The sequence below is a fragment of the Octopus bimaculoides genome, chromosome 1, assembly GCF_046866305.1.
Source record: "Octopus bimaculoides isolate indiv1 chromosome 1, ASM4686630v1, whole genome shotgun sequence".
In the NCBI taxonomy this organism is placed as follows: domain Eukaryota; kingdom Metazoa; phylum Mollusca; class Cephalopoda; order Octopoda; family Octopodidae; genus Octopus; species Octopus bimaculoides.
Window position 1 is genome coordinate 170,155,254 of NC_142928.1, and position 16,101 is coordinate 170,171,354.

The following is a 16,101-nucleotide window of genomic DNA, read 5'->3' on the forward strand; positions in this document are numbered from 1 at the left end:
TCATATATGTATATTTATAGTATATATATGTATATACACACACACACACACACACATATATATATATATGCATGTGTGTGCCATGAAATGCAAAATATAACTGAAGTTTGGGCTCAGTAGCTTCTTCACTCCACTCCTATATCCATGCAGTATGTGGGGCACCAAACCACAGGATAGGCTAGTATGATGAATATAAGCCATATAATAAAAAAATAGAAAACATATGGGAATTCATGTTTTATAAAATATACTTGCATTTTGGCAAATTATTGCCAGTAATAGTTTAAAATACCATATATGTTTTCTGTATTTTATTGATACTATACACACACACTTCTCTCTTTCTGACTGGGGTAGCCATGTATTTCGTCCACTGAATGACATCAGTTTCTATTAGGGCTCGCAAAAAAACGATAATTCCCAAAACCGAGTTTAAGTACAAGTAATTCTCAAAACCGGCTAAAAACTGGTTTTCGTGGATTTAGAGCGGTGTCCCTGTAACGAAGAAGTTTGTCATATATTGTATTTTGTTTATATACATACACAGAGAAAGAGAGAAAGTAACAGTTTGACTGATACCCACAAATATGTTGGTGGTGCCTGTATCTGTATCTATGTACAAATAACAACAAAAAATAATGGTATTATATTTATTTAATCAGGAATGCAACGTTTTTCCAAGTCGTATTTTTGAGAATCAATCAAGTTTCTTGACTTGATGATTCACTTTCCTTCGAAAATAATCTTTTAAAAAACACAATGCATTCAGTGTTCTCCTGCTATTAAGGGAGCCGTGAATCTCAAATAAGACCCAACGACCAATGATAGTCTTTCCCATGAACATTTATGTTCATATATCGTTTATTTTGAATTGATGTGTATTCATCCAATGTCAATGAGTAGCGAATCCCCAGCACTACTTCTTTTTTGAAATAATGAATAAGTTCTTCTTTCTTGGTTATGTAATAATTCATTACCATATTCCTGACTGTTTGCAGATGTTGGTCGTAATTTATCATATTTGCCTCTCTGACTATGAAGATTTCTCTGTATAAAATCGCTTTTGGCGATTGAATTGAAAGAGAATCCATCCATAGCAGCTAACTTTGAAACTCCTTCCATTGATTTCTTTTTTAAAAAGTGTTCCATTGTTCTTGTCATCTTCACAGGAGGCTGGTTTTCATCTTGATTTATGTCGATTTGATGAATTTTCTTCAAGTGCAAAATCAGAGACGTAGTAGATCCTCCAGAAGACTTCATGATCTTATCACACTTGTTGCATTGAGCTTCGTCTTTGTTTTTCCTATCGAAAAAAATTCCAAACAGTTGATTTTCTTTTTATCATGCTAGGGCTAATGAAAATAATTAAGAAAAAATTTAGTTAGTGTTACTTCTTTGAAATGAATCTTGAACTGGTTATTACATATGCTCAACGGGAAAGATCACCTGACTGAAGACTAACAGCATCCCCTTGACTTGCTCTGAATAAAGTCGGTTACCTCCAAATTCAAAGAGTCAGCCAGGGGTTAGCGAAGGAAATGACAAGGTGCTGATCTAAGGTTCAAAGGGAGAGAAGGTGAGAATTGATATGTTGTGATATGTTTCAATGAAACAGACAGCACTCTCAACTAAAGACGACCAACAACAGTTCAGTTAGTTCAGTTTCAATGATATTTCTTCAAAAGAAAAAAATGGGATCTTTTTTAAAACGGGGGCCACATTTTTCATTAATGTTTTACGTAGTGTTTTTGGTACCGAAAGACTTTCAAACTTCGAATACCTATCTATTTTGTGTTATAGAACAGAAAAATATTTTTGTATTCGAATTTATTTCATGTAAAAAATTGTCTTATTTCGATAATTTCAACCAATCACTGACAAGTATTCAGTTGTTTACATTTACTCCTTTGGCTGATTAAGCGATGTAAAGCGTATTTAATCTCCATACCTTCATTTTATTTGCTTTCTTCATTTTAAATTTGCTTTAACCCTAACCGTAGGGTTAGGGTTAATTGTTTCAGAAGCGTTTGTTTATGTAGTCGGCACTTAATGTATATTGGCTGAATGGACGTCAGTGATTGGTTGAAATTACAGAAATACGACAACTTTAACATGGAATAATTTATGGATTTCTTTTTTTTTTTAAGAAGACTAAGAGAAAAAGATGTTTTATACGACACATTCTACCAGTGTTCCAAGTTTCAAAGTGTTTCGTTAATGAAAAATGTGGCCCCCATTTTAAAAAAAGATCCCAAAAATGAAGAAATATTTTGCAAAAAAAAAAAAGAAAAAAAAAAAAAAAAAAGAAACAGCAAGCATTAAAATCAGTTTCGGTTTTACTGATCATAATATAAAACCGGTTTCGAGCCCTAGTTTCTATCCCTCTGTCACACTCTAACCTGTCATCATCATCTGGCATGAAGCCACCTCCCTCGATACCATTCTCCTCCTCAGCTGAGGGGATTTTGTGTTGCAAATTACTTGGTGATCTTACTGGTGCCTAGTCCCCTCTGTAAAATGGTTGGCAAGAAAAATTAATTTTCAGACAGTTCTATATAAAACAATAGGAGCTAAAAATAGAAAAGCGGAGCAGTCTACACAGCAGCAAATAGAGAAGTGCTTAAAACCAGTTTGGAAAAGTAAAATCTATGTAGCTCGGGGAAGAAATATGAGACTATCGAGGTGAGGTTTACCTCAGAGGAAAAGGCTAAAAATTTCTAGATAGCTACCCTAACAACTGAGGAACTAATCCTCATCCCTATCTACCTTGGTCGGAGAGTATTCAGAGTTACAATACTCAACATCCCACCAGAGATAAATATTTGCCAGTTAGTGGCTGCAATTCTTCTCGACATAGAAGAGAAAAATCACAATTCTGTGAATACAGAAAATATACAAGCAGAACTGGTTAGGATAGAGGATGCTGCTACCAACACAAGCTGACCAACCAAGTATGGAGGCTATCCCAGATGGTACTAACCTTCACGTGGCTGTTGAAGGCAGAAAGCAAAGGGGTCACCTGCACAGGGTTACAAACCACCTCAAAGCCTTTTGCCCATGTCTGTAAAGTGGTTGGCATTAGGAAGGGTATTTAGTAGCAAAAACCATGCCAGGACAGACAATGAAACTTGGCAGTCCCTAGGTTTACCAGGTCCTGTCAAACCGACCAGCACATGCCAGCTTGGAAGATAGATGTTAAATGATGATCATGATGAGGTGCGTGCGTATATATATATATATATATATATATATATATATATATGTATATATATAACATGTTACGAGGGAAGAGGTTATCTCTGAAATATATTTATGTCAGTAAAGCCACTTATCTATTTAAAGTAGAGAGGACACAATTTGATTGCTATCTTTGATCTTTTTTGGCAAGTATATAACTACACATCAACACGACATCATTATTCACAAACAGGATGTTGCAAAGTATTGAGTCAATGGCTTTCAAGAAAAATAAAAGATCCTTTGATAATGATGTTGAAGGTTGGCCAGTAAGTTAGTTTAAGAAAATTCATTTTGAGTAATTTCTATGAAAAAAGAAAAAAAGAAAAAAAGGAAAGAGGAAAAGAAGCACTGCATCCATACAACTGAATCTCCAATTGACGTGAAGCTAAAGTGACTTGAAAGAAATGTTTTTTACTAAAGATTGAACATTAAAACAGATTTTAAAAAAGAGCTTTGAACATCTTGAAAGTGAACCTTAAATTAATTTTCAAGTTCCAGAGAAACAGATTGATTGAGATTTTCTGAACATAGGTACAGGTGTGGTTGTGTGATAAGATGTTTACTTTCCAACTACATGGTTTTGGGTTCAGTCTCACTGTATGGGACCTTGGGCAAATGTCTTCTACTATAATCTCGAGCAAAAGAAAGTCTTGCGAATGGATTTGGTAGATGGAAGCTGAAAGCAGCCAGTTGTCTGTATCTGTGTCTCTTTATGTATGTGTTTGTCCCTCACCACCACTTGACAGCTGGTGTTGGTGTGTTTATGTCCCTGTAACTTAACAGTTTGGTAAAAGAGACCAACAGAATAAGTACCAGGCTTTATATAAAATAAGTTCTGGGGGAGATAAGTTCAGCTAAAATTCTCCAAGACAGTGCCCCAGCACGGCCACAGTCTAATGACTGAAACAAGTAAAAGATAAAATCCTCCGACCTTTCAAAGTATTAAATACTCCATATTCAAGAGTGTATGTATGAGAGAAATAGAAAGTGTGTGAGTAAAAAAGAAGTGGTGGTGGGTATGTAGAAATGCTTCTTGTTCAATACTTTTGCAGATTTAGCTTGTCTAGCATGTGATCAAGCTGGAGCACTGCTGTAAAGCTATGCAAATAACCACTAAGACAGTGAATTGCCAGATTTGTTATAGTGTTGAATAGAATGCCTTGAGGTATTTGTTCTGACTGTGTTCTGAGTTCAAGTCCCACTGAGGTAAACACTGCTCTTCATTGTTTTGATATTGATGGAAAAAAAAAAAAAAAAAAAAAAAAAAAGCACCAATCCAGTATAGTGGATTGGCAGAGCTGAGAGGGTGTCAGATGTTTCACAGCATCTGTTTTGGCTTTTTGTATTCTGACAACAATGCCTGCAATGACACATGCTGGACTGTATGAGTGCAGGTTGGTAGCCTTTTCCTTGGATAAAAATTGGATACTTGCATGCATGAGCATCAGCCAACCATGCTCAAATCTTGATCAGGTCTAGACATACATGTGCAGATGCATCTTGGCTGATGGAGACCCTATCATCATCATTTAGTGTCCATTTTCCATGTTGGTATTGGTTGGATGGCTTGACAGGAACCAATGAACCTGAGGGCTGTGCTAAGCTTCAGTGTCTGCTTCAGTATAGCTTCTATGGTTGGATGCTCTTCCTAAACACCATCTGCTTTACAGAGTTTACTGGGTGCTCTTTATATGGCATCAACATAAGTGTGGTCAGCAAGCAACTCAAAAGAGAAGACCCTGACCATTCAACTGAGGTGGGTGTAATACTAAAGGAGGAGTCATTATGCCAAATGATGAGATGGTGTGTGTGTGTGTGTGTGTGTGTGTGTGTGTGTGTGTGTGTGTGGCTGATACTGGTGTCACATAACTGGCATCCGTGCTGGTGGTATGTAAAGAGCACTCTTCAAACATTGGATCTCATGGAGGTGATGACAGGTGGCAGAGACCATTGGTGATATACCGTGCTTGAGAAGACTCGTTAAGCCAAGTGAAATTGTGGTTGTGGCCAATACTGGTGTCATGTAAGTGGCAAGTAAAAAGCATTCATTACACTCTTGGGGTGGTTGGCATTTGCAAGGGGCATCCAGCCATAGAAACCATGCCAAATCGGACTGGAACCTGATGCAGCTCTCCAGCATACTAGTTCCAATCAAACTGTCTAACCCACGTCAGTATGGAAAGTAGACACTATACATATACATACATATATAAGCAATACGTTAACTGAAGCTAACATATTCAGTGCACGACAGTATTCCATTTCTTTACAGCCATTAAATGTAGATTTTTATAAAAGTTACAATAATTTTCAAAAATAAAATATAGTTAGTCAGATTACTTATAGAACATAATGTTAAACTTTCGTTGAGATTATGAAGTCACAAGTTGAGGCGATGACTACTGACCGAGACCTTTGGAAATGTGCTGTGCATGAGAAGACCCGGCAAGCCAAGTGAGATCGTTGCCAGTACCGCCTGACTGGCCTTGTGCGGGTGGCACATAAGATGTACCATCCTGAGCGTGACTGTTGCCAGTACCGCCTGACTGGCCTTGTAGGGTTTTCGAGCGAGATCATTGCCAGTGCCCCTGGACTGGCTCTTGTGCGGGTGGCACATAAAAGACACCATTTCGAGCATGGCCGTTTTCGTGCGGGTGACACGTAAAAGCACCCACTACACTCTCTGAGTGGTTGGCGTTAGGAAGGGCATCCAGCTATAGAAACTCTGCCAAATTAGATTGGAGCCTGGTGTAGCCATCCGGTTGTACCAGTCCTCAGTCAAATCGTCCAACCCATGCTAGCATGGAAAGCGGACGTTAAACGATGATGATGATGATGATGAAGTTGAGAGGTTAATGTTTGGTAACTTATTTATGTAGGTATTGTTCTTCAGATAGAAAATATTTTTTTTTTTCACATTCATATCATTGTGCTAACATGAGTGTAGTTGTTTATTTGTTGATTTAATTATTTTTACACTGTTCTCCCTTATTCCTAACAATTCAACTGTGAAATCAGAATATAGCTGTTTATATTCAGTCAAATAAATTAGTGTAATCAGAGTTATGTACCTTGTTCAAGAGCATAGCAAACACAAAGTCGATAGCATAAGAACAGTGGAAATGAACTAACAGAAAATATTGATGGGAGATTATGCTAAAAATCGAAATGAAAATAACATTTTGCTATTTATACTGATAAATTATATTAAATAGAGTAACTTCCAGAATAATGAAATCATACAAAAGACACAATAGGCCGAGTGTTTAAACCATAAATCAAGTGGTTTGGTTTATTGAAGTATGTTACAGAAATTACGAAGTTGGCTGCCTTAATGCATCATCATTCCTATCATCTTGTGTAGGATGTCAGGACTACAGGTTTCAATGAGCACAGACGGAAAGCTAACAAAACCTGCTAGCTTTCACTTAAATTTTATGTATTACCCTTTTGTGGCCATTTTTCTAACAAAACACACTGCCCTATATGCTTCAATTAATTTTGAAAATAATGAAAAAAATTACAGGAATTGAAAAAAAAAATTAATTTACATTATTAAGGTATGTTTAGAACATTAGTTATTGAAAGTTTTTTTCTTTTATATATAAAATTATGTTGGAAGGTTTTTATTTAAATACGAACAGTTTAAAATGGGGAGTTTTTGTTTTGTAGAGCCAGAGACCGTCTTAGGGACATTTATACCAAAAGGATCAAGTAGGTTTAGTTTTGTTTGTATATCATCCATCAAATGTTTAAGGACTGAAGCCAGTGGGTTACTTACATACAAAAAGCTTGTCTGGAACTCACAGCAACTTAACCCAACTAATTAAATATATTTTCAGATTAATGTACCTGTTGATGGACACTAATTTAGCAGTGAACATTGAATACTTTGTTCTCTAACCTAAGAGAATAAATCTAAGTGGGGTGCCACTGCTGCAGACAAGAACTGACTCCAAGAAACGGTAACTCTGAAACCATAACATGAATTGATTTTAGTAGCAATGCAAAGTTTTAAAATGTTAAATTAAAAATCCATATTATGTTATTAATTAATTCTCCTTAATGTTGCTCTATGCAAATGTCTTTATTATTATTATAATATCATTACTATTATTATTATTACTTATAGGCTGTTCAGGGGCCTTACTTTGGCTGTAGTGGCCAAAGGATAAATTGAACATTTGCTATACATATGTACCTTCTCTGATATATATATTTCCAAAAGAGATAAGCACTAATTAGCAAACATTTTCTATCACAGTCAATATTCATTTTTAGAATTAACCACAGGGGAGAAAGAAAAAAAAAAGATCAAAATTAAAAGAAAATAAAATGAAAAATTAGGAATAAAAGATAGATTTTTCTTATGGAACAGCAGAAAATTGCACATTTACAATAGAGTATTTCAGTTGTTGGTAAAACTTCTGTTACCAACAACTGATAACAATTGCATAGTTTTAAACTGTATACAATAAGAGGTGGTGGGTTGGGAATCAAAAGATACTGTCAACCAAACTAACTAGGTTTTAAAAACATAACAAGTTAACAAATAAAGATGAATTAAAATACTTGTTAAGAAGTTTAAAAAAAAAAATAAAAAAAAAAAGGAAACTCCAGGAATTTAGTTTACATCTTTGGTTGTAGCTTTTGTTTCTTGGATTGTAGTAGATTTAGTAGTTATTTTGTATCATTCATCTTAGCTTTCCATTTTCAACAAGTGTTAAGGAATACTAATTAGGATACAGAAATTAGTTTAGAAGATTTTTAAAAAAAACTGAAAGTGGAGTTAAAAAAAAAACAACAAACAAACAGCTGAAAACTAAATTGCCACTGTGAACATTTTGTTTCTTCTTTTTATCTAGTTTGAATATAGTAAAGTCAATCTATTCAAACCTCAAAAGCCAGGTAGATAATATATTTATTGCTGCAATCATAAGACATCCAAACATAGCCATAGTAACATACATACATACAGTATATGAAAGATGCATGCAAACAAGATGTCCAACAAGGGAATAATGCAGACCTTAATTTTTGAAATAATGGACATAAACATTATTTCTATGCGAGAAACCATGTACAAGATATCTTTGTCTACCTGTTGTGTAATCATGGAGGTGTGTGATTGGTGAGGACACAAAAGAAGCAGCAGCAGCAGCTGCAGTACTGCTTACAGGAGGAGGGGAAGGAAGAGCTAGTGTTGACGTGGCAGAGTCAGAGCTTTCATTGTTAAAGTCTGTACAGTTATCATTACCATCACAACCATCAATTTTACTTGTTCTTTGGTTGCAGCTGCCACCGCTACTGCAACCGCCACTGCTATTGCAGCTGTTCAGGTCGTCCATGCCGTTACTGTCTTCAGTGCTGAGCGGCAGCAATTCTCGTGAAAGGTTAATCTGAAGAGGCAGGTTCGGGACACGCTTTAAATGGTGATACACATCCATGTCTGCACGCACAAAGAGAGTGATACCAGCACGATAGGCGGCTGGAATGCGGATGTGTTGAGTAAGTTGTGGTCGGTAGCCAGGGACGCGAGGCATGCTAGCTTCACGGAGTACGTTGACTACTTGACCTGAAAGAAAAAAAGGATAAATGAATTTAAAAACAAACATACAATTTAAGTATGAAATATTGATAAACTATTTATCAAGCAAATGAAGGAGCTACTATGTGATTGCTTGACCTGCTAGAATTATCAGCAAAATCCCCTCCAAATCACATTCAAGACCCACCCACCACAACAGAATCTATATTCTAAAATCAAGTATGTATATATATATATATACATGTATATATGTATATATATATATATATATATATCATCATCATCATCGTTTAACGTCCGCTTTCCATGCTAGTAAGGGTTGGACGATTTGACTGAGGACTGGTATATATATATATATATATATATATATATATATATATATATATATTTATTAGAGGAGAAGTTTCAGGTGTGGAAACAAGGATTAGAATCGAAGGGCCATAGAGTCAACCTAGCTAAAACCAAAGTCCTAATAAGTAGGAAGGCAGACAAACCACAAATCCCTACAGGTAGATGGCCCTGCTCGATCTGTAGAAAAGGTGTAGGTAGAAACTCTATAAGATGTACCCAGTGTAAGCTATGGACACATAAGAGGTGCAGCAATATCAAAGGAAGGCTAACTGGGAAGATGGCTTTTGTATGTGGCAGATGCTCAGGAACAATAAACACTGAAAATGTGCAGAAAACAACCTTTGCCACATTCCAGGGAGAAAAACTAGAAGTAGCTGATAGCTTCCGTTATCTAGGTGATCAAGTCAGTAGCGGGAGAGGGTGTGCTGAAAGTGTAGCTGCTAGAATAAGAATAGCCTGGGCAAAGTTCAGAGAGCTCTTACCTCTGCTGGTGACAAAGGGCCTCTTACTCAGAATAAAAGGTAGATTGTATGACGCATGTGTACGAACAGCCATGCTACATGGCAAGAAACATGGGCCGTGACTGCTGAGGACATGTGTAAGCTCGCAAGGAATGAAGCCAGTATGCTCCGATGGATGTGTAATGTCAGTGTGCATACTCGACAGAGTGTAAGTACCTTGAGAGAAAAGTTGGACTTAAGAAGCATCAGTTGTGGTGTGCAAGTGAGATGACTGCACTGATATGGTCATGTGGTGAGAATGGATGAGGATAGCTGTGTAAAAAAGTGCCACACCCTAGCGGTTGAGGGATCCTGTGGAAGAGGCAGACCCAGGAAGACCTGGGATGAGGTGGTGAAGCATGACCTTCGAAAATTGGGCCTCACCGAGGCGATGACTTTTCAAAATCTTTTTTTTTTAAATATTGAAACCAGTCAATCTTTAAAAGACTTCTGCATTTTCAAATTCTCTTCCCTATATATTTTCATTCATGCGGTACCTTCCAATTTTACTTTTATATATATATATATATATATATATATATATATATATATATATATATATAAATAAAACAATGTGTGCATTGCAAGTGTGTAAATGAGTATCACTGTCATGCAAGTAGAATCTTTCATTTCCAATATTCTGTGGAAATGTGTCTGGTAATGGGAAAATATTACCTTACTTGAGAGCAAGTGAGAATTGGCAATAGGAAAGGCATCCAACAATAGAAAAATCTACATCAACAAATCTTGTCTGACCACATGAGTATGGAAAAGTGGACATTAAAATAATGCTGATGATGATTACATGTATACATAAACATATTTTCGCATTTATATTGGACATTTTGAGCAAGGTAATACGCATCCAATGAACCAACCATTATGAAATCAGCGAAGAAATTAAAAGGTCCAAAAACAGAGCACAATACCTAATACATTCATGGTTCTCCACCGAAGGGGTTCATCATGACACATTAAATTGGACAAGTTCGTGTCTTCCTGGAAACGGCTGATGATATCTTGTCGCTTGATCAACAGAACCCTATCACTTGTTAGTTGTTGCATTAAATGTTTTCCACTCACCAACTTCAAAGGGTTTGTCATGTAAGCACCTGAAATGACAGCGTTTGCATTTTATTAAAATAAAGGAAAATAATAAAACAAACAATAGTAAAAATCAAAATTATTTAATGTGAATGCTACAAACAAAATAGCCATCCTTTGTATATTATTTACATCTCAAGGATATTTGTCCTCATCTTGTTTGTTGTTAACACGTTTCGGCTGATACACGCTCCAGCCTTTATCAGGTGTCTTGGAGAAATTTCAAACCTGGGTTCACATTCCTAAGGTATTTTTCGATATTATTATTATTATTATTCAGGTAATTGCCTGGAATTGAACTCGGAATCTTGGGGTTAGTAGCCTGTGCTCTTAACCACTACGCCATATGTCCATGGGAAATTATAGAGTGAATTTTAGGGCTTATAAATCTAATATTTTCTTATCCTTCCTTAATACCGGTCCCCATACACTATTCGTATTTGCACTTGGTCTGCTTAAGAGGTTGTTGTATCCTAACATATATGCTGCTTCTTTTAGTTTTCCTATTTTTCAGTGGTGTTCTCTGTCTATTATTTTAACTTCATCCCACAGGGGAAGGTGGTCTCCATTTTTTCATATATGATCAGCTATACCCGATTTATCAATATCTCCTCATGCCACAGCTTTGTGATATTCACCTACCATTATTTTGAGGGGGTGATATGTTTCGCCTTTGTATAACCTACCACAGCTGCATGGGAAGGAGTACACGCAGTTCTTAGTCACATTCTCTTCTATTGGTGGTTTTACTCGAAGGAGATATTTGTGAAGTGGACGCATTAATAACACGCACCAAGTATGGATTCAGGATATCCATATACTGCAAGCTGAGCATCACGGACGATACCTCAACTTCAATTCCCATCATTCATACAGTGTAAAGAGAGGGATTGCTCAGTGCCTAAAACATCGAGTAAAGAATATAAGTAGCGATTGTGATATATATCATGAAGAAATGATCAAGCTCAATAACAATCATTTAAGCAACAACTATCTCAGAAACACACAATCCACTCCAATTATGAAGAAAAAAGAGAATGAAACCAATAAACTGTCCACAGTCTGTCTACCCCATGTGAAAGGCCTCTCCGAAAAGACACAAAAGATATGCAGCCCATATGACATCAGGACAGTATTCAAGATTAATACAACACTTCGCAAATATCTCCTTTGAGTAAAACCACCAATAGAAGAGAATGTGACCAAAAACTGCGTGTACTCCGTCCCATGCAGCTGTGGTGGGTTATACAAAGGTGAAACATGCAGCCCCCTCAAAATAAGGGTAGACGAACATTGCAAAGCTGTGACATGAGGAGATATTGATAAATCAGGTATAGCTGATCATATATGGAAAAATGGAGACCACCTCCCCCTGTGGGATGAAGTTAAAATAATAGACAGACAACACCACTGGAAAATACAAAAACTAAGAGAAACAGCACATATGCTAGGATGCAACAACCTCCTAAGTAAATAATCCTGTTTATGCAACTGAAGCAGCATCGATTTAGATTGCCATCTATATATCATACTCAGTGTATATATGTTATTGACAGGCAAACTACTGTAGGTAAACATACTGTGTTAAAAATACATTATATATCTGAGCGAGTAGTAAGATTGCTTTAGTTGGCTAGTGAGACTGTTGGATACACTTCAGCCTTCTTGGCCCTTGTCAATGATGTACTTTGCAACCATATGCCTAGACGAGGCCGCCGGACTGGCTCCTGTGCAGGTGGCACATAAAAAGCACCATTAGAGCATGGCCGATGTCAGTACCGCCTGACTGGCCCTTGTAAAAGCACCCACTACACTCTCAGAGTGGTTGGTGTTAAGAAGGGTATCCAGCTGTAGAAACTTTGCCAGATCAGATTGGAGATTGGTGCAGCCTTCTGGCTCACCGGCCCTCAGTCAAACCGTCCAACCCATGCCAGCATGGAAAGCGAACGTTAAGAAATGATGATGATGACATAGTAAATGATGAATAATACATTTATTGGCATTGAGAAAAGCTGCTGGATTGAATAAATCATCTGGTGTATGCAATTGAAGCAGTATTAAATTAAAATAGATATGTATAGATCATACTTAATGTATATACAACATTGACAGCAAGTTACTGAGATTTTTGCCAGAAATGAAGTCTCTTATACAATAATACCATATATATCAGAGGAGACTAAAAATTGTCCTGGCAGAGGCTAGCAAGAACACTAGATGCAGTCTGGCCTTCTTGAGTCTTATTAATTATGTATACTTGCAGCCACATGTCTAGACAAGATCTGTCACTTTTAGTAAATAAGAGACAGTGAACAATACATTCACTAATATTGAGAATAGCTGCTGGGCTGAATTGCATACACCAGAAAACTGAAATGAAAAATAGGGTAAAGACCCTCTTTTGTCATGAATGACCAGGGGATTGCACCTAGAAAGTTCTCCTCCGAGGCACAAATCTGGGTAAGGTTGTTTTATGGAAGACCAGTAGTCGTCCATGCATACCAGCCTCTCCTCTTCATGCCACTGATGTTATCCATAGGAAAGGCAGAAGCAGAAACAGTCTGGCATCAATGATGTTGCAATTCATTTCTACAGCTGAGTGAATCTGAGCAATGTGAAATAAAGTGTCTTGCTCAAGAACACAATGTACAGCCTGGTCCAGGAACCAAACTCACTACTTCATGATTGTGAGTTTGACGCTCCAGCCACTGAGCCATAAAACTGAAATAATTATTAACAAAAAAAAAAAAAAGACCAATTGCCTTGGGCTGACTAATACCTTGTGAGAAGAAAGGGTAAACAGATACTGGTGAGAGCTTCCTGTGTGTGTGTGTGTGTGTGTGTGTGTGTGTGTGTGTGTGTGTGTGAGTGAGAGAGAGAGAGAGAGAGAGGGAGGGCAATTATCATTTCTACTTCTTCCAAGAAATCAGTTGACAAAAAGGGAAGGTGTTGTGCTGTGTTTACATTCCTGGTGAACATTGCCTTTCCTACATTGGACACTAAACTCCGCTTGCGAAGACTTGTTGAGGCAAGTGAAATCGAAATGGAACTAAATTCGACAACTGGCACCCATACCAACATCGTCTCCTTCATTGGACACGAAACTCAGCTTGCGAAGACTTATTGGGGCAAGCGAAAGCGAAATCGGGATAGCACCTGTGCCCAGCGTCGCCTTTCTGGCACTTGTGCCCGCAGCATGTGTAAGGACCTTCAAGTGAGATCGTTGCCAGTGCCCCTGGACTGGCTCTTGTGCGGGTGGCACATAAAATACACCATTTTGAGCGTGGTCGTTGCCAGTATCGCCTGACTGGCCTTCGTGCCGGTGGCACATAAAAGCACCCACTACACTCTCTGAGTGGTTGGCGTTAGGAAGGGCATCCAGCTGTAGAAACTCTGCCAAATCAGATTGGAGCCTGGTGTAGCCATCTGGTTTCACCAGTCCTCAGTCAAACCGTCCAACCCATGCTAGCATGGAAAGCGGATGTTAAATGATGATGATGATGATGATAATGATTACATTCCACAGCTCTGCACTTTTGAAGTAATGTATCAAAAAAGTTTCCCTTACTTGCACAAAAGGCAAGGGTTGGGGGTGACAGGAAGAGCATCTGGTTGTGAAATACTACCTTAGAAAAAGTACCATTTCCAATCTGTACCAGTACAAGGAAATGGATGCAGAATGAGTGAATGAATGAACAAATGAACTAATCAATAAGTATTCTCACCCTTTGAACTAACACCATAGATCATTTGATGATGCCAGGAGTCTGGGATCGCCCAACCTGGTTGAACTGCCTTTTGGATATTTAAAGTAGCAATAGGTACTGCATCTGAAATAAAATATAAATAAATGAATTGTTTTTTTAATAATAATAATAATAATAATATAACTTTAATAGTATAATCACTGAGTACCAGCCACATTTAAGTTATGATGGCTGTGTGATCTAAATGCCATGTTCTCAGTTCAGAGTTTAAATCCCATTTGAGTTGACTTTGCTTTTCCTCCCTCCAAGCTGGATGCTAGATAAAATAAACACCAGTAACATATTGCATCCACCACAAGTGCCATTCTTTGTTATGGTGTAGTTGGCTTGTTCGTTTCAATGACCCTGAGAGCTATACCAATGGATTGCAAGCTGCTGGGAGGGCCTCCAAAGCTGGACAGGTCAAAGGTTAGAGGTCAGGCTAATATAGACTTCCTCTTCCTAACAATACTACCTAGAAAAATAAGTGAAGTTGTCAATATTAATTTAAAACCAACAAAACCTGGGAAAAGAAGGCCATCTCTCAGCTGCATTGAAATCCGAAAGGACCTCCTGCTTTACATGTCATTCTCTGACATGAATCCGCAAGAGAGGTAGAAGAGAGGACTCACTAAAAACAGCTGGAGGCAAAGTTGGGAAAACAGGGATCCATCTGGATAAAAACAGAAAGCTTGAACAGAGAAAAGTGAAGAAAAGTTATTGCTGCCCTGTGCTCCATACGGAATGAAAGTCTTAACCCTTTAGCATTTAAACCAGCCCATGTCTGGTAAGTTCACCGTTAACAATTCATTGCAGGGAAAGTTCAGTCATCAGTTCCCTGTTTTTATTTTTCAATAAAATAGTTTTTGACTATTAATGGTGAGATACTATGGATATATTTTCTTGGTAAACTTTTCTCGCAGTGAACTTTCCTCAAGGTGAACTTCCTTCATGGTGAATTGATGGCAGTGAATTCACCTGTAATCAAACTGGCCATATCTGACCCAACTATTCTACCTATGTTATGCACAAACTGGTCAAATCAAACCTCTTACACCTATTCTACAATCACATCATAAAAAGCTTGAAGCCAGAAGATAATGCATGATTAATTCCATGACGTGAATAAATAAGCATTACATTTGACAGAGTAAGCTGAATGCTAAAAGGTGAAGGGAAATGACGTGAACATAGTGTACAAGTAACTATATCATTTCCTATAAAAATCTGTGGCTTTGTAATAAAGACAGAAACCCACTGTACATTGAAAGGTGCAGTGTGGTTTTGAGTGCAGTATGATAGAGACATGAAATAGTAGGAGGGCTGGATTTTGTGGTCTCATTCTTCAATAAACTATCAACATTCCACAGGTCTGCTGAAGCAAGACTGACTAGTATGACACAACAGACATTACTGTAGTTATGCATTAACGATTCAAAGAGAGAAATGGTAGAAATAGTCATAATAAACTTAGTAAAGGTACATAATTTATTAGAACATAAACTGATGAAACTGCGGATTAAGTGGGATTAGTCCAACCAGAGAGCAGTCAACTCCATGGATCAGATGCAGAGGAGGATACTACATTGCAGAACTGTTGAACCCATAACAA

At 37.4% G+C, this 16,101-nt stretch overlaps 1 protein-coding gene across 4 annotated transcripts in view; it reads right to left on the minus strand.

Moving 5' to 3' along the window:
- Positions 1 to 636: 636 nt before the first annotated feature.
- The window catches only part of LOC106883282 (uncharacterized), a 43,757-nt gene continuing 28,292 nt past the window's right edge, over positions 637 to 16,101 (minus strand). For 2 of the 4 annotated variants that reach the window (XM_089362712.1, XM_089362709.1), the window contains exons 6-9: positions 14,469 to 14,573; positions 10,569 to 10,751; positions 8,498 to 8,815; positions 637 to 1,303 (exon numbers count right to left, since the gene is read on the minus strand). In XM_089362712.1, the coding sequence (XP_089218838.1) occupies positions 1,257 to 1,303; positions 8,498 to 8,815; positions 10,569 to 10,751; positions 14,469 to 14,573 (653 nt within the window). In that variant the 3' untranslated portion in view covers positions 637 to 1,256. Of the gene's footprint in view, positions 1,304 to 6,498; positions 8,816 to 10,568; positions 10,752 to 14,468; positions 14,574 to 16,101 lie in introns of those variants that run through there. The other 2 variants (XM_089362703.1, XM_089362705.1) reach the window with 2 other exon arrangements.